The sequence below is a fragment of the Saccostrea echinata genome, unplaced genomic scaffold (genome assembly GCF_033153115.1).
Source record: "Saccostrea echinata isolate AGI-Se365-2 ecotype Australia unplaced genomic scaffold, CSIRO_AGI_Sech_v1 ptg000023l, whole genome shotgun sequence".
NCBI lineage: Eukaryota > Metazoa > Mollusca > Bivalvia > Ostreida > Ostreidae > Saccostrea > Saccostrea echinata.
The window spans coordinates 9437205-9459242 of record NW_026889772.1 but is presented as its reverse complement, the minus strand read 5'-3'; the positions used below and the strand labels follow the sequence as shown (position 1 = coordinate 9459242).

General features: G+C 36.4%; 2 protein-coding genes across 2 annotated transcripts; both read left to right on the top strand.

Moving 5' to 3' along the window:
* Nucleotides 1–4965: 4965 nt before the first annotated feature.
* On the top strand, nt 4966–8880 carry LOC133191265 (perlucin-like protein). The gene is made up of 4 exons (XM_061327020.1): nt 4966–4978; nt 5518–5648; nt 6959–7061; nt 8650–8880. The coding sequence occupies exons 1-4, from the start codon at nt 4966–4968 to the stop codon at nt 8868–8870; spliced, it is 468 nt and encodes a 155-aa protein (XP_061183004.1). The 3' UTR covers nt 8871–8880.
* Nucleotides 8881–9234: 354 nt separating this feature from the next.
* Nucleotides 9235–14799, top strand: LOC133191264 (perlucin-like protein). Its single transcript, XM_061327019.1, has 5 exons — nt 9235–9283; nt 12236–12351; nt 12472–12568; nt 14224–14440; nt 14765–14799. Exons 1-5 carry the CDS (start codon nt 9235–9237, stop codon nt 14790–14792), a joined length of 507 nt encoding a protein of 168 aa, XP_061183003.1. The 3' UTR covers nt 14793–14799.
* The last annotated feature ends 7239 nt before the right edge of the window (nt 14800–22038 follow it).

Below are 22038 nucleotides of genomic sequence, written 5' to 3'. Positions count from 1 at the left end.
GGAAAAAATGTCAAAACTGTTGGTACTTAAGGGAAGGTCTTGCGACAAGAAATTCACCTGTGAAATTTGAAAGCCCTAGCACTAACCGTTCATAAGATATGGTCAAGGTTAAAGATTTTTAAAAGTAGGTCAAACTCCAAGGCCAAGGTCAAAATTGTTGGTACCCAGCAGAGGTCTTGTCACAATGAATACAACTGTGAAAAATAAAAGCATAAACACCATATGTTCAAAAGTTAAGGCCAAGGTTAAAGTTTTTCAAAAGTAGTTCAAACTCCAAGGTCAAAAGTCAAAATTGTTGGTATCCAATGGAAGATCTTGTCACAAAGAATACACCTGTGAAACAATGAAATCCTTAGTACTAACCATTCAAAAGTTAAGGTTTTCAAAAGTGGATCAAACTCCAAGGTCAAGGTCAAAATATTTAAACTCAAGGAAAGGTCTTCTCACAAGGAATACACAGGTGAAGTATGAAAACCCTAGCACAAACTGTTCAAAAGTTAGGGCCAAGGTTAACATTTTGTCACCACGGAGCACTCATGACAATACTGTAACTGTTACGTCAAAATCGTCGTGATACTTCTCAAAATTACTCTCCCTTTTCATTTCTCACACGGTCTGTAGCGCCTTGCCGTTTTATTGAGAATGTCCCCATAACACTTGACACTTAGTTTGCTAACAGTTGTTCAAGTAGGATGAATAAGTTTGTTAGTGTTTTCAAATTCTTATACATTACCGTGTAACTGCTTAAAAACAAGCTCCACGTCACTTTTAATGACATTACCCACTCTTTTGACCAGATTTTTACCTATAGTCTGTTTCCTCGCAGACCATCCTTCGTCTGATTCAAAGTCTCTACGACTCATATACTGTCTTTGCAATTTATACTCAAATGCATGGATCACTTTTGATACATTTCATTTTCATATTTTGTTTTAGAAATACCCGAATGGAAAAGTTTTATCGCTACATAATGTATATGTAGTCGCTGTTCCGTGACTTCCTTCGACGTCATTTTCTTTGCTTGTTTCAGAGAGAACTACCGTCTTCTGAAGTTGATTTCTTTACGAGGCAATGTATTGCATTACAGTTTAGCATCTAAAATGATGCTAAGTTTGAAAGTATAAATTTTATTTCGTTCAAGCGCCATGTATTAGAGATTTGACTATACACATTTTAAGGTGCGTTGATATTGAATCACTCAATTTTGAACGTGCTCCGTGACCCTATTTACGCAGCCTTAAACTTCAGATAATTTTAAAATATATCACGATAGATTTGATTTTTTATCCGAATTGTGTAAATTTATTGTTAAATTAATATGTCTACCATATATAGTTTTAATATGGATATTTTACTGACTATAGACGATAATAACTAATAACTAAACTGTATGAAAAACGGGATGACTTCAGCCTACTACCGTCAATTTCCCTTATTTATGTAGTAATATTCCAACATAACCTGCATATGGTGTTTTTTATCCCAACTGATTCGAGTATGCTCTGAGTGCGATCAGTTTTTAAACCGAGACAAGCTTCTGACAATTAAGTTGACCTTACAAGGATTTCAACAAATCCGTTTAAAGACAGCTTTTAGCAAATTCTGCGGTCGTTATAAAGATCTTGATTGTAAATACAGCTATCGTTGAGTCGCATTTTGTCTGACATGTTCGATACCATTTTTTAGGTATCGCTTTTATGCTAAATTTGATTTGACTACGGAGAACTCCGTATACTTGATCAATACATAGGGCTCACGGCGGGTATGACCGATCGACGGGGATGCTTACTCCTCATGGGCACCTGATCCCTCTTCTGGTGTTTCCAGGGGTCCATGTTTTTGCCCTGTTCAGGATTCGTTTTGTTTACTGGATTTTCACATATATCTGGCATTTTTTAATGACCCTATAGTATCTTCATTTCTTTTAACATTTGACAGTTACACAAAATGTGGAGCTTCTTTACACTTTTCTGGTGCTTCGATCTTCGACCGTAACCCCATATGAAGTCTCAAGAGGAAATTTGATAAAAGGCCTGGGGGTGGAGCCAAAATTAGTGTAATATTCAACAATCTTCATTACTCCGAACATCAAGCAGTCACGCTGAATATACTAAGCACCTAGTCTCCACCAAATTAGTAAAATCCATGTGTCCAGGTTAAGGCCTCTCAGTAGGTCTAATTTGGTCATAGATTGAAATAATATTCTTTAAATTTTTTTCCTTTACTACTGGATGTCTAGCAGACAAACTGTTTACATAATTATAATAAGCAGGTTACCATCTACCAAAATTATAAAAATTCAGGCCTTGAGTGCAGGTTCAGGATGTTAGTCATTTTAAATTTTTGAAAATCTCTTTCATTCATGGATATGTAGCAGGCAAACTTAAGCATGATTTTAATAAGCAGCCAGCCCCTACCAAAAACTATGCATGGCCTCGGGTTCAGGCTCCAGGAGGTTGGGGATTGTTGGTAATGCAGTTACACTTTATTACACATTTAAAAGTATTCTCAAGGGTATTCCGCAGACATTATAATAAGCAAATAACCATCTACTACGATTTTAAAATACATGAGTACAGAATTAGGTTCCAAGAGAAATGCAGTTGATCACATTGTTGACATTTTTTTTTTACAGTGTACCTTCGAAATCTTGTTTATTCCTAGAGGTTTTATACGCAGTCAGTAAGCTCTTTGTCCTGAGTTTTTACACCCTGACAGTAAGCTTTTTTGTCCTGAGTTTTTACATGATGACAGTGAGGTATTTGCTCTGAGTTTTTACACGATGATAGTGAGCTCTTTGCCCTGAGTTTTTACACGATTACAGTTAGCTCTTTGTCCTGAGTTTTTACACCCTGACAGTAAGCTCTTTGCCCATAGTTTTTACATGCTGGCAGTAAGCTCTTTGTCAGAATTTTTTCACGCTGACAGTAAGCTCTTTGTCCTGAGTTTTTACACCCTGACAGTAAGCTCTTTCTCCTGAGTTTTTACACCCTAACAGGAAGCTCTTTGTCCTGAGTTTTTACACCCTGACAGTAAGCTTTTTTGTCCTGAGTTTTTACATGATGACAGTGAGGTATTTGCTCTGAGTTTTTACACGATGATAGTGAGCTCTTTGCCCTGAGTTTTTACACGATTACAGTTAGCTCTTTGTCCTGAGTTTTTACACCCTGACAGTAAGCTCTTTGCCCATAGTTTTTACATGCTGGCAGTAAGCTCTTTGTCAGAATTTTTTCACGCTGACAGTAAGCTCTTTGTCCTGAGTTTTTACACCCTGACAGTAAGCTCTTTCTCCTGAGTTTTTACACCCTAACAGGAAGCTCTTTGTCCTGAGTTTTTACACCCTGACAGTAAGCTTTTTTGTCCTGAGTTTTTACATGATGACAGTGAGGTATTTGCTCTGAGTTTTTACACGATGATAGTGAGCTCTTTGCCCTGAGTTTTTACACGATTACAGTTAGCTCTTTGTCCTGAGTTTTTACACCCTGACAGTAAGCTCTTTGCCCATAGTTTGTACATGCTGGCAGTAAGCTCTTTGTCAGAATTTTTTCACGCTAACAGTAAGCCATTTGTCCTGAGTTTTTACATGCTGACAGTAAGCTCTTTGTCCTGAGTTTTTACACGCTGACAATGAGCTCTTTGTTCTGAGTTTTTACGTGCTGACAGTAAGCTTTTTTGTCCTGAGTTTTTACATGCTGACAGTAAACTTTTTTGTCCTGTGTTTTTACATGCTGACAGTAAGCTCTTTGTCCTGAGTTTTTACACCCTGACAGGAAGCTCTTTGTCCTGTTTTACACCCTAACAGGAAGCTCTTTGCCCTGAGTTTTTACACCCTGACAATGAGCTCTTTAATCTGAGTTTTTACATGCTGACAGTAAGCTCTTTGCCCTGAGTTTTTACACGCTGACAATGAGCTCTTTGTTCTGAGTTTTTACATGCTGACAGTAAGCTCTTTGTCCTGAGTTTTTACACCCTAACAGGAAGCTCTTTGTCCTGAGTTTTTACACCCTTGCCCAGGGTTTTTACATGCTGGCAGTAAGCTCTTTGTCAGAATTTTTTCACGCTGACATTAAGCTCTTTGTCCTGAGTTTTTACATGCTGACAGTAAGCTCTTTGTCCTGAGTTTTTACACGCTGACAATGAGCTCTTTGTTCTGAGTTTTTACGTGCTGACAGTAAGCTTTTTTGCCTGAGTTTTTACATGCTGACAGTAAGCTTTTTTGTCCTGAGTTTTTACATGCTGGCAGTAAGCTCTTTGTCAGAATTTTTTCACGCTGACAGTAAGCTCTTTGTCCTGAGTTTTTACATGCTGCCAGTAAGCTCTTTGTCCTGTGTTTTTACACCCTAAAAGGAAGCTCTTTGTCCAGAGTTTTTACACGCTGACAGGAAGCTCTTTGTTCTGAGTTTTTACATGCTGACAGTAAGCTCTTTGTCCTGAGTTTTTACACGCTGACAATGGGCTCTTTGTTCTGAGTTGTTACATGTTGACACTAAGCTCTTTGTCCTGAGATTTTACACCCTAAAAGGAAGCTCTTTGTCCTGAGTTTTTACACCCTCACAGTAAGCTCTTTGCTCATAGTTTTTACATGCTGGCAGTAAGCTCTCTGTCAGAATTTTTTCACGCTGACAGTAAGCTCTTTGTCCTGAGTTTTTACACGCTGACAGTAAGCTCTTTGTTCTGAGTTTTTAACCCTGACAGTAAGCTCTTTGTCCTGAGTTTTTACACGCTGACAATAAGATCTTTGTCCTGAGTTTTTACATGCTGGTAGTAAGATCTTTGTCCTGTGTTTTTACATGATGACAGTTAGCTCTTTGTCCTGAGTTTTTACACGCTGACAGTAAGCTCTTTGCCCTGATGTGGCCCTTTGGTCCAGAGTTCAGTGAGGATAAGGTTCTCTTACATTGAAAATACATTACATCTGTGAAATTCGTTTTTTCATTGTTTGCATACTTATAATTAGCAGTCAGAATGCAGACCCTAGGTTGGGGCTAGTTCCTCATATATATTGAGCTTTATTATAGAGTGTTCGATTGAAAATTTTATTTATTCCTGGATATTTAGCAAGCATGATAGCAGTAAACTATCTGGTTTTACCGAAATTGTGATATGTGTGTCCCTAGCAGCTTAGACCCGAGAATTGGCCTAAGTTGATAACATATTCAAAATGCACTTTTTCTTTAATAAGCTTTTCTACTTGTAATAGTTTAGGAATGCCTCTAAAATATGAAAGAGAATATATTATGCAGTCCACAACTAATTGTAAAATTCATGTAATAAGAATACCTCGATTTTCTGTTCTGTTCACAAGAAGCAAACAAGATTTGAATGACCGTGTAAAGCGAAGTGGCTAAAATTAATTAACATTGCTCTAGTAACAAATATTTTGACTTTAATTACACAAGTTTCAGTATGCTTGATCTATAAGGTCCAGTAGGATAATTTGGAGAGATAATTTTCACATTAATTTTTATCTATGGATAAATTTCAACCAGAACGTACCTAATAAGTACATTTTATAAGTTGGTATATTTTTAATATTTCTAGGAGCGGTCTCTCAGCCCGCGTCAGAATGCCCACATGGCTGGACGAAGTGGGGGACGTCATGTTACCTGTTTGTTACCCATGTACATAATGACTGGACGGAATCTGAGGTCTTTTTCTAATATACAGCTCACCTTTATCAACTATCAAAGTCAGTTTGTGCTTGTTTGATAAAAATAAGATTCTGATTTAAGCTTTTGAGAGATATACTCATATTTCATATTTTCAAAACGCTTTTTTATTATTCCATTTATCTGCCGTTTCACTCCCATCGTAACATTAGGAGCATCACCACTGTCAAAACAAGATGAGTTTGTGAAACACTGATGTCCCCGTATGGCAGCTTATGGCGAAAGTTAAAGTCTCTCAAATGCAAGTCAAACTCCAAGGTCAAGAGATCAAAAATATTGTTACCCAAAGAAAGGACTTGTGTCAATGGATATACCTGGTATATATGAAAGCTCCTGCACCACCCATTCAAAAGTTATGGTTTCTAAAAGTGGGTCAAACTCTAAGGTCAAGGTCAAAGGGTCAAAATTAATGGTACGCATGGGAAGACCTTGTCATAATACACATGCAAAATATAAAAGTCCTAGCACCAACTGTTCAAAAGTTATTGCGAAGGTTAAAGTTTTTCAGAAGTGGGTCAAACTCAAAGGTCAAAACTGTTGGTATCCAAAGGGAGGTCTTGATACAAGGAATATATCTGTGAAATCTGAAAGCATTGGTACTAGCTGTTCAAAAGTTATGACCAAGGCTAAAAGATTTTTAAAAGGGGTCGACTCTAAGGTCAAGGTCAAAAAGTTAAAACTTTTAACACCCATGAAAAGGTCTTGTCACGATGAATACATATGTGAAATATGAAAGCCCTAGCACCAACTGTTTAAAAGTTATGGCCAAGATTAAATTTGGATAATTTTTTGCAAAAGTGGGTCAAATTCCAAGGTCAAGAGGTCAAATATGTGATACTCAAAGAAAGGTCTTGTCACAAGGAATACACGTGTGAAATATGAAAGCCACAGCTCATACCAATCAAAAGTTATGGGTAAGGTTTAAGTTTTAGCGGCCAACAAGCAAACAGACAGACAGACGGACGAACAGGGCAAGAACTATATAATACACTTTTCATCTGTTCTTGGTCCAATGCGGTCTGTGATATGCAGTGTTTTGAGTCTTGTCAGCAATAATCGGTAAAACACCGCTTATTACCGCAGAAACGCTTTCATCTTTTTTTTTCATTACGAAATTCTCTATTATTGTAGTTGATTTGTCTTCTTTAATGTGGCGTGGTTTACATTTTTTTAAGGGGAGTTGAGAGACAATTTTATGACTGTAAATTTTCCTCCTTATGGGGAAAATATAGCTCAGTCTTTATATTAATCTAACAGTTCTATTGTGAGTATTGTTTTTGTTGATACAGTACTTCTGCCATATGTTACATTCCAAACTTGTGGAGATAGAGACGATGGAGGAAGACAACTTTGTTCAGTTACAAGCCATCAAACATGTCCACGAGAACCCAGGTAAACATTACTCTAGTTATAGACTATCAAACATGTCCACGACAACCGAGGTAAACATTACTCTAGTTATAGACTATCAAACATGTGGACCCACGAGAACCCAGGTAAACATTACTCTAGTTATAGACTATCAAACATGTCCACGAGAACCCAGGTAAACATTACTCTAGTTATAGACTATCAAACATGTCCACGAGAACACAGGTAAACATTACTCCAGTTATAGACTATCAAACATGTGGACCCACGAGAACCCAGGTAAACATTACTCTAGTTATAGACTATCAAACATGTCCACGAGAACCTAAGTAAACATTACTCTAGTTATAGACTATCAAACATGTGGACCCACGCGAACACAGGTAAACATTACTCTAATTATAGGCTATCAAACATGTCCACGAGAACCCAGGTAAACATTACTCTAGTTATAAACTATCAAACATGTCCACGAGAACCCAGGTAAACATTACTCTAGTTATAGACTATCAAACATGTGGACCCACGAGAACCCAGGTAAACATTACTCTAGTTATAGACTATCAAACATGTGGACCCACGAGAACCCAGGTAAACATTACTCTAGTTATAGACTATCAAACATGTCCACGAGAACCCAGGTAAACATTACTCTAGTTATAGACTATCAAACATGTGGACCCACGAGAAACCAGGTAAACATTACTCTAGTTATAGACTATCAAACATGTCCACGAGAACCCAGGTAACATTACTCTAGTTATAGACTATCAAACATGTCCACGAGAACCCAGGTAAACATTACTCCAGTTATAGACTATCAAACATGTGGACCCACGAGAACCCAGGTAAACATTACTCTTGTTATAGACTATCAAACATGTCCACGAGAACCTAAGTAAACATTACTCTAGTTATAGACTATCAAACATGTGGACCCACGAGAACACAGGTAAACATTACTCTAATTATAGGCTATCAAACATGTCCACGAGAACCCAGGTAAACATTACTCTAGTTATAGACTATCAAACATGTCCACGAGAACACAGGTAAACATTACTCCAGTTATAGACTATCAAACATGTCCACGACAACCGAGGTAAACATTACTCTAGTTATAGACTATCAAACATGTCCATGAGAACCCAGGTAAACATTACTCTAGTTATAGACTATCAAACATGTGGACCCACGAGAACCCAGGTAAACATTACTCTAGTTATAGACTATCATACATGTGGACCCACGAGAACCCAGGTAAACATTACTCTAGTTATAGACTATCAAACATGTGGACCCACGAGAAACCAGGTAAACATTACTCTAGTTATAGACTATCAAACATGTCCACGAGAACCTAAGTAAACATTTCTCCAGTTACAGACCATCAATAAGTCCACGAGAACCCAGGTAAACATTTCTCCAGTTACAGACCATCAATAAGTCCACGAGAACCCAGGTAAACATTTCTCAAGTTACAGACCATCAAATAAGTCCATGAGAACCCAGGTAAACACGTTCCAGCTACAGGCCATCAAACAAGTTTACAATTCATAAAAAGGGACATTTTCTTAAAACCAAGTGTTTGTAAAATGACTTTTTTCAGGGACTTTTGGGTTTTGGATTGGAGGGACGGATGCCGTTGTAGAGGGCGAGTGGATGTGGGTCACCACGGGACAGAATTTCACTTACTCCAACTGGGCCCCGGGATTTCCCGATGATTACCGTAAAAACGAGGACTGTGCCCATCTGTACAAGGCTCAGCACTTTGAGTGGAATGACGAAGATTGTGATCACAGAATGTGTTTTATCTGCGAACTCACGTAATTAAAATCATAATACATGTAATTACAAAATAGGTTTCGGGGTATCCTAATATATTGTTTTACTTGAGACACCATAGATGTTCCCAAATTTAATGCTTTGATATAGAGTTAAAGATTTTGTAAGCCTCACATTAGTATGTATAGTAAGCGTCCTTAAAAAATTAATGACCCTCGGAAAGAAAACAATAAGAATTTCAAGTTGATATATAATTATAAATAAGTATTTCACATTCTCTTTTCACAGATTGGAGGAAACCCCGTTTGTAATTGGGAAATGAGAATTTGTGAAGAAATAAACAAAGAAAGACGTAGATGACATTTTTTTAAGTTGAAAAAGTTGAATGATAGAGCCTTTCAACACGAGCATGAACCTTAGTTTCCCTTTTGAGATCGAGAGCGGAGACTCGAAGTTAGGTTGGGTATTGTTGCAACCCTTGATTATCCTTACTGTAATTTATTTTACAGAAAGGGTTATTGTTATTACCCTTAGTGTAATAAAAATGAAATATGGAGATAACAAAGACTAATCAAGCTCAAAAGTCCATTGAAACAATACAAATTGGAAGCAGAGCGAACACAAACTTCTAAAAACAACAGAGGTAGAATCAGGTGCCATGGAGGAGTAAGCATCCTCTGTCAACCGGTCACACCGGCCGTGGAGTCCTACATGTAGTCATGATCGGACAAACGGAAAAATCCGTCTATAGACAAATCAGTGTGTAAATAATGGCCTAACAATTAGTATGAAAAAGGTCTGTCAGTATTCGTCTTAGTATAGATTGTATTTGCTGACAAGGTCATTTAATCGACCAATAGAACTTCCGTAATGTTGACTGTCAGCGAGACTGTTGAAAATCTTTTTTCATCAACTTGTTTGTCGGTAACTTGCCTCGTTTAAGAAATTGTTCTTACAAATTGTACGTAGAGCATGCTCTTGCGTATTGAATCATCCGGGAGACAATCTTCATAATTATACAGGTGATAACGGTGTATTGCTACATAAACAAGTGAAGTTGACGATAGAAAAGTTTAGGTTATCACGATTATCATAAAGTTTGGTTGTTAGGTTACTATTAACGTCATTTTCTAGTAAAATATCCAAATATTAAGATGTGTCATACTCTGGTATCTTTTATTTCGAGTTCACTGGGATGTATCGATATAAATGGAAGAAACTATTGTTAATTCATAATATGTCGTAAACAATTATTTTATAGTGTTGAATTAACTCTTGTGAAACCTTACTTTTAAAAATATTATCACTGCCAAATTGCCTGGATTAAAGATACAAATACTAACCTTGAAAAAAAAAAAACAACAACAAAATTCTGGTGAATTAATATTAGTAATTAGTAATACTGGTACATGTTATTGGATTTCAGATATTCCTCATGTTTTAATTAACCCGAAAAGTACAAAACAAAGGTATCACTCAAACGGTAAAATTCATATCTAGAGTTCAGCACCCTCTTCAGGGATACATATACTGAATATACATCTTGGAAAGTCTTCTTACCATGGAAGGCAATATGTTTGCATTATTACAATGAGCAGTTAGCCCGTTACCAACAAATGTCAAATCATGCAAAGCTCGAAGTCTTGATTCAGGCAGGTAGTACTATAGCGCCTAGTAACATCACAGGCACTTGAAGCGTGGGTCCCCCCCCCCCCCCCCAACTAACTAATAAAATATAAGGAGGCTTTTTTTCTCTCGAAAATATTATTTCTCCGTCAATTCTATCTGTATGTCATTCTGTGCAATTGGTTTGTACATCTGTTAAGGTTTAAAAATGGCCATATACGGTATAACAAACATACACAAGGTAAGAAACAAAAATTATAAACAAACGGGGGGTTCCCCGCTTCGAGGCTGATTTCCAAGGTACCAACAGTGTTGCTTATCATATTTTTGCAACTACTCTGTCAGGGTTCTACTAGTCTCTTTAGCCCAAACCCCATATTTAGTGTTTTATATGCTGTAATCAGACAATTTATTAGACGGACAAATAAAATTTTCTCTATTGACATCCTTGGGGGAGGTTTTGGCGTTATCACTTCGTTACGCTTCGTGTGATTGGTCGATGGAATACAGTTTAATTGATGGAGCGAAACAGGTCGGCGTACATCAAACCGGGAATCAGATCTACTAGTTCAAGAAAAGATTATTCTCATAGATAAGCATATACAAACTTAAAGCAACGTGTTCCTTTCTGAAGTCGTTGGTTGTATATGATACTAGTAACTGATTTGATACTGAATTACGATTATGGCCAGAAATAAAAAAGTGAAAAGGCAAAATTACGGACCATGTTTCTCTTTAAAACTGTCATATCATAAAAAAGAATTTTCCATTTTTATCAAAAGAGGAGTCTAATCATTCCATTGATACAACTAGTCACGATAAAGAGAGAACGACTGAACAAAGGGTCTCCTCTATTTCAGATTTTGTTTGACATGTAAAAAATATGTACAATATGGAGCAAAAAAGGGTTATTCCCCTTCGCCCGCTTTGTTTTGAAATACAGACGTACATGTACGTATATCTCATGGTCCTAGGGGGCAAGACCTATGTTTACAGCAACAATTGCTAGAGATATCAGTAAGTGGGACTCTCTGCTTGTCGTCCATTGGTATTCATTGACCGACATATCTTAATAATGCTTATCTTGTGTTAACCTACTTAATTACATGTGTATACATAGGACCTGATCATGTTCTGGATATACCTCTCTACCTTTATAGCTGGTAAATAATCGCATATGTAATATGTTTTTTCTAAATATTGTAGGATTAGCATAGAAAAGAATATTCACCGAGATATCTACATTTTTTACCCCTTATATTTTTAAAACTAGGTGTTTTTAAAATCTATTTTCATAACAATTTATCATTGTGACGTCATGTTTGAGCCTAACGTACCTAAATATTAGTCCGAGCACAAGGGGCGTGACCAGGAGAACTGTTGAGTAGTTGCATTTGTGAAAAAAAAATTTCTTTATGAATTTTCGAATTCTTTACAAAGGAAATTCCCATGTCGAGGCTCACGTTGACAGCTATTGGTCTTTTTGAAGTGTCCAAAAAAAACAAAAAACAAAAAAACAAAAAAAAAAAACAAACAAAAAAAAAGAAAGAAAAAGAAAAGAAAAGTGAGTAGTATCCGCTAAATGCTACTTCGACGGTTACTTTTCTTGGTCAATTTATCGATACAAAAAAAATACTAGTATGCACAAGGTTTGAGGACAATTATGCAATATAAATACCAGTAAACATACTAGTATGCACTCAACCAAACACTAGATTTGGTAAGCTCGCTAGATCACCGATAAATCATTCAATACTATCTAAAAAACATAATCTTTGACTCAGGTGCGTTCGCACAGCCAGATTTTGGATTCGGAAACTGTCCGCACGGTTGGTTGAAGAACAGTTCGTCATGTTACCTTTTTGTGACACACGTCGATAACGACTGGACGGAATCACAGGTAGAAGAATTTAGAATGACTTTTCTGAAATTTCTCTTTTAGTTTATGATTTCTTAACGAATATTAGTCTTAAATAGACGAAATTTGCTCTGAAACGTCTAACACTGATCCTTTCTTCAGTACTTCTGTAGCATGTTGGGTGCAAAACTCGTTGAGATTGAGACGGACGAAGAGAACAATTATCTACAAAGTCAAGCACGAACAGCACACCAGCACGGTAAAATTATTCACTTATGGCACCGTATAAAGCTTACGTGTAAATATTTATTTACTCAATTAACATAATATACATATTATACATGTGTACAATTGATGGTATTCAAAATACCATTCCTCATCGTGCCCTTCCCACCCCCTTTCCCTCCACCGACAAAGATGTCGTATTTTATTCTTAAGTAAACTTATAATCACTGCTGTGTGGTATATACATGTAGGTTTCCCATCATTAGTTAATAGGCCAAGTTTTGAGCATCTGAAGACCTGTCAAGTCTAGAACAGACATGCCTAACATGTTGTCATGACACGTAGAATCAGAGAGGGGGCAGGGGAAAGGCCCACTTTTTTCCCAAACGAAACCATTTACAGCTGAAAATGTTCATTGAAAGGGTGGCTCCCGGAGTAAGGAGCTGATCCTTACGTCGAATCCACTGCGGAACGTGGAGACCGGTCCTTCGGATGAGACCGTATAAACCGAGGTCCCGTGTCGCAGTAGGTGTTAATTGGCAGGAAAAAGATCCCTCACTGCTCAATGGCCCTGAGTGCCGAGTATGGGTATAAATTTGCAGCCCTCCCTCGGCAAGTGGTGGCGTCTCCATAAGAGTCAAACAACAAACAAAAACAATCTTATTGAGTACAAATACAAGGCGTCACCTAATGAAGACCTGGATACTGCATGCATTGTGCAGACAGCACACTTTTTTTTAAAGCAAAACAAAACAACAAAAAAAACAAAAAAAAAACAACAACAACAACAACAAATAAACAAACAACAAACAAACAAAAACAAATAAAATAAACACAACAAAACAAAAAAACCCAATTTAAAAAAAAAAAAAACTAGTGTAATTGATTTAGAAATGGATATTGGTGATAAAAAAAAGTTTGTTTAAGTTAATAAAATGTATAGAAATGCACTCTTCTTACTTACACCTTACTTGAGCCAAAAACTCGAAATATTTCCATCATTCGTACATGCAGCGCCCTGTCCGTTTGTCTTCCAGCTTTCACCTGTGTTAATTTTATGTATTTTTAACATTTTACGAAGTCATGATGATTCTGTAAGAAAATTCTAAATAACCTTATAATTTCAGAATTGTTTTTCTATTAAATCTTCAAATAATGCATCGATAAAGACGGTTCATGTATTGTCAAAAGCTATGTTCTTTTCAAATAGGAAGTTATTTGAAAAAGTAAATAGGGGAAAACTCCTCTCCCCTCTTCTTTTACAGATCATGCGCAGATCTAGAGGGGTGGGGTGGGATCCGGACCCCCCCCCCCCCCGGAATCTGCGGATTTATCAAATGTATATAATGAAGCAAATAAAAATGACTTTGGAACACCATCCCCCCCACCCCACCCCCACCCCCAGAAAACGTGGACCCACCACCACGAAATAGTTTTTTGCACGTTTAGGAATGGACTTTACTTTTTTTTTTTTCTTTTTTTCTTTTTTTTAAATTTTTTTGTTTGTCAAGAAATTTTCTGGGTTTGATACGTCTGGAAAAAAAAGTTCAGGGTTTTTTTTTTTTATTAGGGTGGGCCCCCCTCCCCCCCGAAAGAATTCATGGATCTGCGCCTGTAAATTATATGCTCAGCTGGCATTCCAGCTAACAGCATCACATTCATACATCCTCATTGAAAGTTATCTTGCAGTAAAGTCCGGGTTTTGGATTGGAGGGACGGATGCTGTTATTGAGGGGGAATGGATATGGATGAAGTCACAAGCTCCATTCTCATTCACTGATTGGGCGCGTAACTTCCCCGACGATTACGAAAGTAATGAAGACTGCGCACACATGTGGCCCGAAGTGGACTTCTCGTGGAATGATTCACATTGTGACGAGAGAATGAATTTCATCTGTGAAAAAGAGTAAGTTTCTTTAAAAAAAAAACCACCTTTGAATGCAAGAATGGTATCGATGTAAACATTTGAATTTTTATTTTCATTAGACCAATATTAAAGAAATGGCAAAGTAGCGCTGTCAAAAACACAAAGATATACATGTATTTCAGCTACCTTCAAAGTTAATTCCGTCAAGTTCATGGTCCAGTAAAGAAAGATGAATAGTTAAAAAAGTTAAAAAGTTGATTTTCATTTTTAAAACATCACAGAGTCAAAAACTAATTAGTTCATTTTTATCTTGGTTAAATATGCAACAACTGATCGACTATTATCTTAATTCTTTATCTTCAGATTGGAAGAAACGCTTGTCATTGGATAAAAAAGAGACGATCAGAAGAAGTTTGGAAATGGATTTTTATCTGAATAAAAAGATTCTTCGTTCAAAATGCTCGTGAAATATATATATATATATATATATATATATATATATATATATATATATATATATATATATATATATATATATATATATATATATATATATATATATATATATATATATATATATTGTTTAGTTTAAAATGCTTGCAACTCACCTTTGTTTGCCATACACTAGATAGTTAATAAATGCTTGTTCTTTCAGTTTTAGTGAAAATATACCAAAAGCCTCTGAAACACAACGTAATTATTCTTATTCATATTGTTAGATCTTTTGTTATATTTCGAGAATTACATGTTTGTACGCTTTTAAAATCATTGACCTGCTAAAAAATATACTTGAAATCGCAACTTGATTAACCGGTAGATAGGGATTATACATGTAAATATCTCTCTCTCTCTCTGGAATATATAAGGGATTAAAAAAAGATTTAAAACAATGATACATTTGTCAAATCAATATGGAAGCATTCTACATAATGTAGATTGAAGACGATTAATGCGAATTTATCATAAAAGACAGATCATTTTATTCGAAAGATTAAATGAGTCCAACATATCATCGCTGTATCTTTAATTTACCTCTGGTAAGCATTTTGGCCCAAGGGCCTCTTGATGTGTAATTCTTGATCTTTTAAACTAAATAGAAAAAAACTAGAAATATGTCCATAGGACATGAATGCCCCGCCGAGGGTATATTAGTAATGCAACATTTTAACACAAATTAAGAAAAGCGAGGTCAAAGTCAAAGAAAAAGTCAAGGTCAAAAAATATTGATGCAGATGAATAGCTTACACATGTACATCAATATGTATCAGCATATGAAGTTTGACACTAATTTAAGAAAAGTGAGGTCAAGGTCAAAGGAAAAGTCAAGGTCAAAAATTGTTGCTGCAGTTGAAAAGGTTACATCAGTATGTATCAGCATATGAAGTTTGATAAAAATATTATGAATAGTTTCTTTAAAACTGAGCTTAACACTAATTTAAGAAAAGTGAGGTCAAGGTCAAAGGAAAGGTCAAGGTAAAAAAAAAAATGATGCAGTTGAATAGCTCTCATCACTATGTATCAGCATTAAGAAAAGTGAGGTCAAGGTCAAAGAAAAGGTCAAGGTCAAAAAATGTTGATGCAGTTGAATAGCTTACATCAGTATGTATGAACATATGAAGTTTGATTACACTATCTTGAATGGTATCTTTAAAACTGAACTAAACACTACTTTAAGAAAAGTGGGGTCAAGGTCAAAAAATGTTGATGCAGTTGCATAGCTCTCATCAATATCTATCAGCATATGAAGTTTGATAAAAATATCTTGGATAGTTTCTTTGAAACTGAGCTTTGAACAGAGCTAAACGCAAAGTGTGACGGAAGGACAGAAGGACGGAAGACGGACATGACAAACACTATATGCCCCGGCCATATTCATGGCGGGGCATAAAAATCATATCCCTTATAAAATCTACAAGGGGTCAGTATTCTACGTCGGTCATTTTTCTTTGCGTAGGGTTTGCAGATTTTAAGGGTGATCCCACATTTTCTACTGGCAAAAAGATCATTTTTTCGACATCGAATGATGACCGATGGTCATTTTTCGACGTTGAAAAACGAAACATGGTCATTATTTTATGGGGGTCATATTTCGTTATCCTGATGTCGAAAATAATCGAGATACACAAGAAGTATATACTATCTCCTAACTTAATGTATACGTTATGTGTCATTTCAGATGTGATAGATCATAGGCTTTATTCTGAAATGTGTAGGTGTTTTAGTGTTGATCGATGAAAAAAAAAAATCTGACAAGCATGTAATTACTTTCTAGCTCTATTGGTCGAAGACCCGAAGTGTTTACATGTATAAATGCGATGCCTGTCTCCCTGTTTGTCTGTAAATGGCTATTTTTTCTCAAAATGCTTCCGGTCCGCTAAAAAAAAATTGGTACACAACTTCATTAAGTAAAACAATTTTCGATTTCAACGAACACTTTGTTGCCGTGGTTACTAAAAATATTTCTGTTAAATTCATTAAAAATGTTACCTCTACTATACTACGGTATTTTCATATAATTAAAGGGAAAAAAAAACTCCTGCACGATTAAACTATATACAGTAGTGAAAGGTACTGTACATAATTGTGTTTTATTCCTTTGACTTTTCTGTCAATACAGTATTATTATTTTCAGTTGAGAGAAAGTTGATGCCATGGTTACTATAAATCATGTATGATCTAGTTCAATTCCAAAGAAAATTTCTCTTCCGCAGAACTACAGTTTGGGCTACAATAAGACACATTATTCTCCACATTTGTTCTGATTTCAACCAACGCTTATTACCAATGTTGATGACATTTAAGAATTATTATCTACATTTTGTTGTAAATAAGTTTGTTAATACATTACTAATTGTTATCAATATGCCAAATAACATTCTGATTGTACACACAAGTACTCTGAAGTTGACATTAAAAAGATGCTTGAGTTTCTGATTGACAATATCTATGTGGTTTTTGGAGACCAGGTCTTCCAACAATCTGTTGGAATACCCATGGGTACCAATTGCGCCCCGTTATTAGCAGACCTTTTTTGTATTCATATGAAGCAGAATTTGTCCAAAATCTTGTACATGAAAAGAAGAATACACTTGCAGTGGCCTTCAACTCGACATTTAGAAATATCGACGACGTATTGTCAATTAACAATGGCTATTTCCATTCTTATGTCGATACGATATATGCTTGTGAGCTTGAGATAAAAGATACCACAGAGTCTGACACATCTGTTTCATATTTGGATATTTTACTTGAAAAAGACGTTAATGGTCATCTAACAACCAAGCTTTATGATAAACCACAGGTACTTGTGGACAGGACCCCCCCCCCCTCCTCCCGATATTCAACCCCGGGGCTTGTTGGACATTTTTTTCACAAATTATATTTATTGCACTTATTCATCATGTGTACTATAGGAAAAAAGCCGTGAAAACCCAAAAATCATCGCTCCACACAAAAATACCCCACTATACATTATAAGAGAGAAAGGTATGCCACTCCGGTTTGTTTACGTTGTACCCCCACTGGTCTTTCTGGATTTAAAAACATGTATTTATTTTATTTTAACCTAAAATGTCGGTTCACATTGTCTCTACATATATTTCTGTCTTAGTTCATGCTATCGGATTGACTCTGCATCTCGTAAGAATCCCACAATTAATCCTTAAGCAGCATAGCAGTCGGTGCGTTGAAAAATCCTTAGGTAAACGCAACGGAAGTACACCAAGAATGTATCACTTATTACGATAACGCCCGAGAGAGTTTTGGCCTGACGTAATAATCTCTCTCGGGTGTTATCATAATAGGTAATATATTCTCTGTGCACTTCCGTTGCGTTTACCTAATAATTTTTCAACCCACTGACTGCCATGCTGTTTAAGGATTAATTGTGGGATTCTTACGAGATGCAGAGTCAATCCGATAGCATGAACTAAGACAGAAATATATGTAGAGACAATGTGAACCGACATTTTAGGTTAAAATAAAATAAATACATGTTTTTAAATCCAGAAAGACCAGTGTGGGTACAACGTAAACAAACCGGAGTGGCATACCTTTCTCTCTTATAATGTATAGTGGGGTATTTTTGTGTGGAGCGATTATTTTTGGGTTTTCACGGCTTTTTTCCTATAGTACACATGATGAATAAGTGCAATAAATATAATTTGTGAAAAAAATGTCCAAAAAACCCCGGGGTTGAATATCGGGAGGAGGGGGGGGGTCCTGTCCACAAGTACCTGTGTGATAAACGTGATGACTTTAACTTTTCAATCGTCAACTTCCCTTACTTATGCAGCAATATACCTTCATCACCTGCATACGGGGTTTATATCTCTCACTTGATTCGATACGCAAGAGCATGTTCTACGTATGTGCAATTTCTAAAACGAGGTAAATTATTGACAAACAAGTTGATGAAACAAGAATATCAGCTGTCTCGTTTAAAGTCATCATTTCGTAAGTTCTATGGTCGATACAATGACCTTGTCAGCAAATACAATTTATCATTGAGTCAAATGCTGACTAACGTTTTTCATACAAATTGTTAGGCCATTATTTACACACTCACGGCCAGGAACACGTTAAGTTCCTAGACAGTACCGTTGTCAGAAACCTTTAAAGTTAAGCACTAAAACTGGTTCGTTGTCATGAACATACAGGTGAGGTTATGATAAAATCCGTCCGTTGTCATGACTTGAGAGGACAGGTTGTGAGAAGTTTTTCTTTTTTCAAGTTAAATTATCTATTACAATTAATGTCTGAAATTGCAATGGGAAACAGGGCTGACACCCTATTTGGTGCTGTATGAATTTCAGCCGTTAAAAACAAGTAATAAAAGAGGAGTTTGCGTTGGCGATATTAAACCCTGTTGAAAACACATGTGGATTTCATTCAATTTCCTTCTGAGATGTTATATTTTTCGTAAATAGAATATAATATATACACTAATTGGTGCACACAGTATCAAGACATGTTGTAAGCCTTTGCAGAAAAATTGAGAACAAATTAAAACTGAAAATTTTGATTTATTTCTATTCTTGTCCGTTGTCATGACAAGATACGAAAATTCAGTCCGTTGTCATCGGTCCGTTGTCGCTACTGTATTGTACACACTACGAAGGACGATCTTATGTTGTTTTCGTTAAGCATGCCATTAGAGGTGTGACGGTACATATTGTCGTTTTGTACATATTGTTGTCGGCGAAAAAATGTACCTACCCTGACTGCACGTATCATCGTCCATCGATACATATCAGGCCTGTAGGAAGCAATTTCATTTGTGTGGGTGTGTGTGTGTGTGGGGGGGGGGGGTACAGCCATACATTTTTCAGTTGACAGTTGAGGAGCACTACCAAAAATTTCCCGACAAGCAAAATAAAAAAAAAAAGGTCATCAGATGTCTTTGTTGAGGGGGCACAAACATATAGTATCTATATAGTATCTATGTTTACTATAGTAATCTATATATCGGCAAAATTATTGGGGGCACCCCCCACCCCGTGTCCCCCGGTTCCTACGGCCATGCATATTGTCGCCGGCGACAATTTGTACCGAGACGAGCCTTTTTCTTCCTCCTGCGTAATGGAAGACAAAATGTAGAGTCAAGCATCGGCACGTTTTGTCGTCTGCGACAATATGTACTGTGACCATTTTGTCGCCGATGTATTGTTTTGAATATTTACTAAGGTCGTGGAGAGAGAGAGAGAGAGAGGAGAGAGAGCTAGACAGACAAAGTGTTTGGCTGATAAATAAGTAAACAAGTTGTATTTATTTAGCATTACTCGCAATATTGTTGGGAGAAATGGTTTGCTCAGAAAATTGTGTCCAGCATTGGTTTACATGACTTTGATATGTCAAAATACCGTAATTCTTGAGATATCTGAAAAATCAGTCTATTCTTTTTTGTCGTTATATATACCGGTACATGGATATTAGATTGAAAGTTATTTGTTCAGTAGAAATGTTATCTGGAATTCATTTTTTTTGCTTAATTCTCATACGAGTGCCGATATAATTGGTGTAGGGGTTGACATATTTTTAGCTCACCGGAGCTGATAGCTCTAGTGAGCTTTTCTGATCACATTTCTTGTGCCGTCCGTCTGTCTGTCTGTAAACTTTTCACATTATCAGCTTCTTCTCAGGAACTACTGGCCAATTTCAATCAAACTTACCAGAAAGCAAACGTGGATAAAGGGAGTCAAATGGTCATGCCCAATTTCAAGAAAGTACATGACTTGTATAGTTAAGAATTAGTGAAAATTTAGTGTCATTTTTAAATAATCTCCTCAAGAACCATTGTGTCAGAAAAGTTAAAACTTATGTGAAAGCTTTATTATAAAGTGTAGATTCATTTTTATTCAGATCATGTTTGGGAAAGGGTGGGGCTACAATAGGTGATCAAAGTTTTAATACAATATTTAAGAATAATTCTTTCAAAATTTTCTTCTCAAGAACTTCTGGATCAGAAGAGATGATACTTAATTGAAAGTACATACATGAAGTGTACTTTCAATTTTTTTGATTCTAGCACGAAAAAGATCAGATCCCACACTTTTCAATGGCCCTGAGTTCCGAGAATATGTCTAAATTTTAGGCCCTCCACCGGCAAGTGGTGATGTCTCCTTATGAGTGAAAAATTCTCTATAGGGATATTAAAACAACAAACAAACAAACAAAAACAAAATCAATTTTGTTCAAATCATGACCCCCATAGATAGGGTGGGACCACAATTGGTGATAAAAGTCTACGGTATACAAAAACTCTTTAAAAATCTTCTCAAGAACCAAACGCAGATCTAGCACCGGCGCACCCCACCCCCTCCCCCATCCCTATCCCACCCTGCCCCCTCCGTTTGATTTTTTCATTTTTCTTTGCTTTTGTAAATTCTGTTTTTTTAACCTGTATATACTCTCAATTTTGTCCACAGGTAAAATTTCATGATAAAATAATATATTTAACTTATATAGTAACACTCCTTCACACACAAACGATTTTTTTTGTTTGTCAAAAAAAAGATCTGAACCCCACCCCACCCCCCTTCCCTCGTTCTGAAATTTTTGGATCAAATATTGAGAAAAGAAGTAGGCCCGTGATTAGCGATGTTTATACGGAAGCGTCCTCAGGTAGTGTAGATTCAAGTTTCTTTTAATCATGACCCCCCGGGCCTAGGTTGGGGCCACAAAGGGCGATCAAAGTTTTACACAGGAATATATAGGAAAATTCTTTAAACTTTTTCTTCTCAACAACAGCAAAGCAATGATTAGTCATATCTATGTGGAAACATTGCGATGCATTGTCATGCGACATGTACTGATGGACGACAATATGCTCAGTGAGTGTATGTACACATTGTCGCCGGCAACAATATGAACAGGACGACAAAATGTACCGTCACAATCACGCTGCATGAAATAGCATACGAGATACGTCAATGTGATTTACATACCAATTACATTCACAAATACACCAAAAACAAGAGGCCCATGGGTCACATCGCTCATCTGAGCACTTTGGTTCGGAAATAGCAGAAATCAGTTAGGTATTCAAAAGTTTAAATATTAAAGTGGGGGGGGGGGGGATTACCTGAGGATGCTTCCACATAAGTTTCATATTATCGGTCGTTGTCTTGTCCGAATTA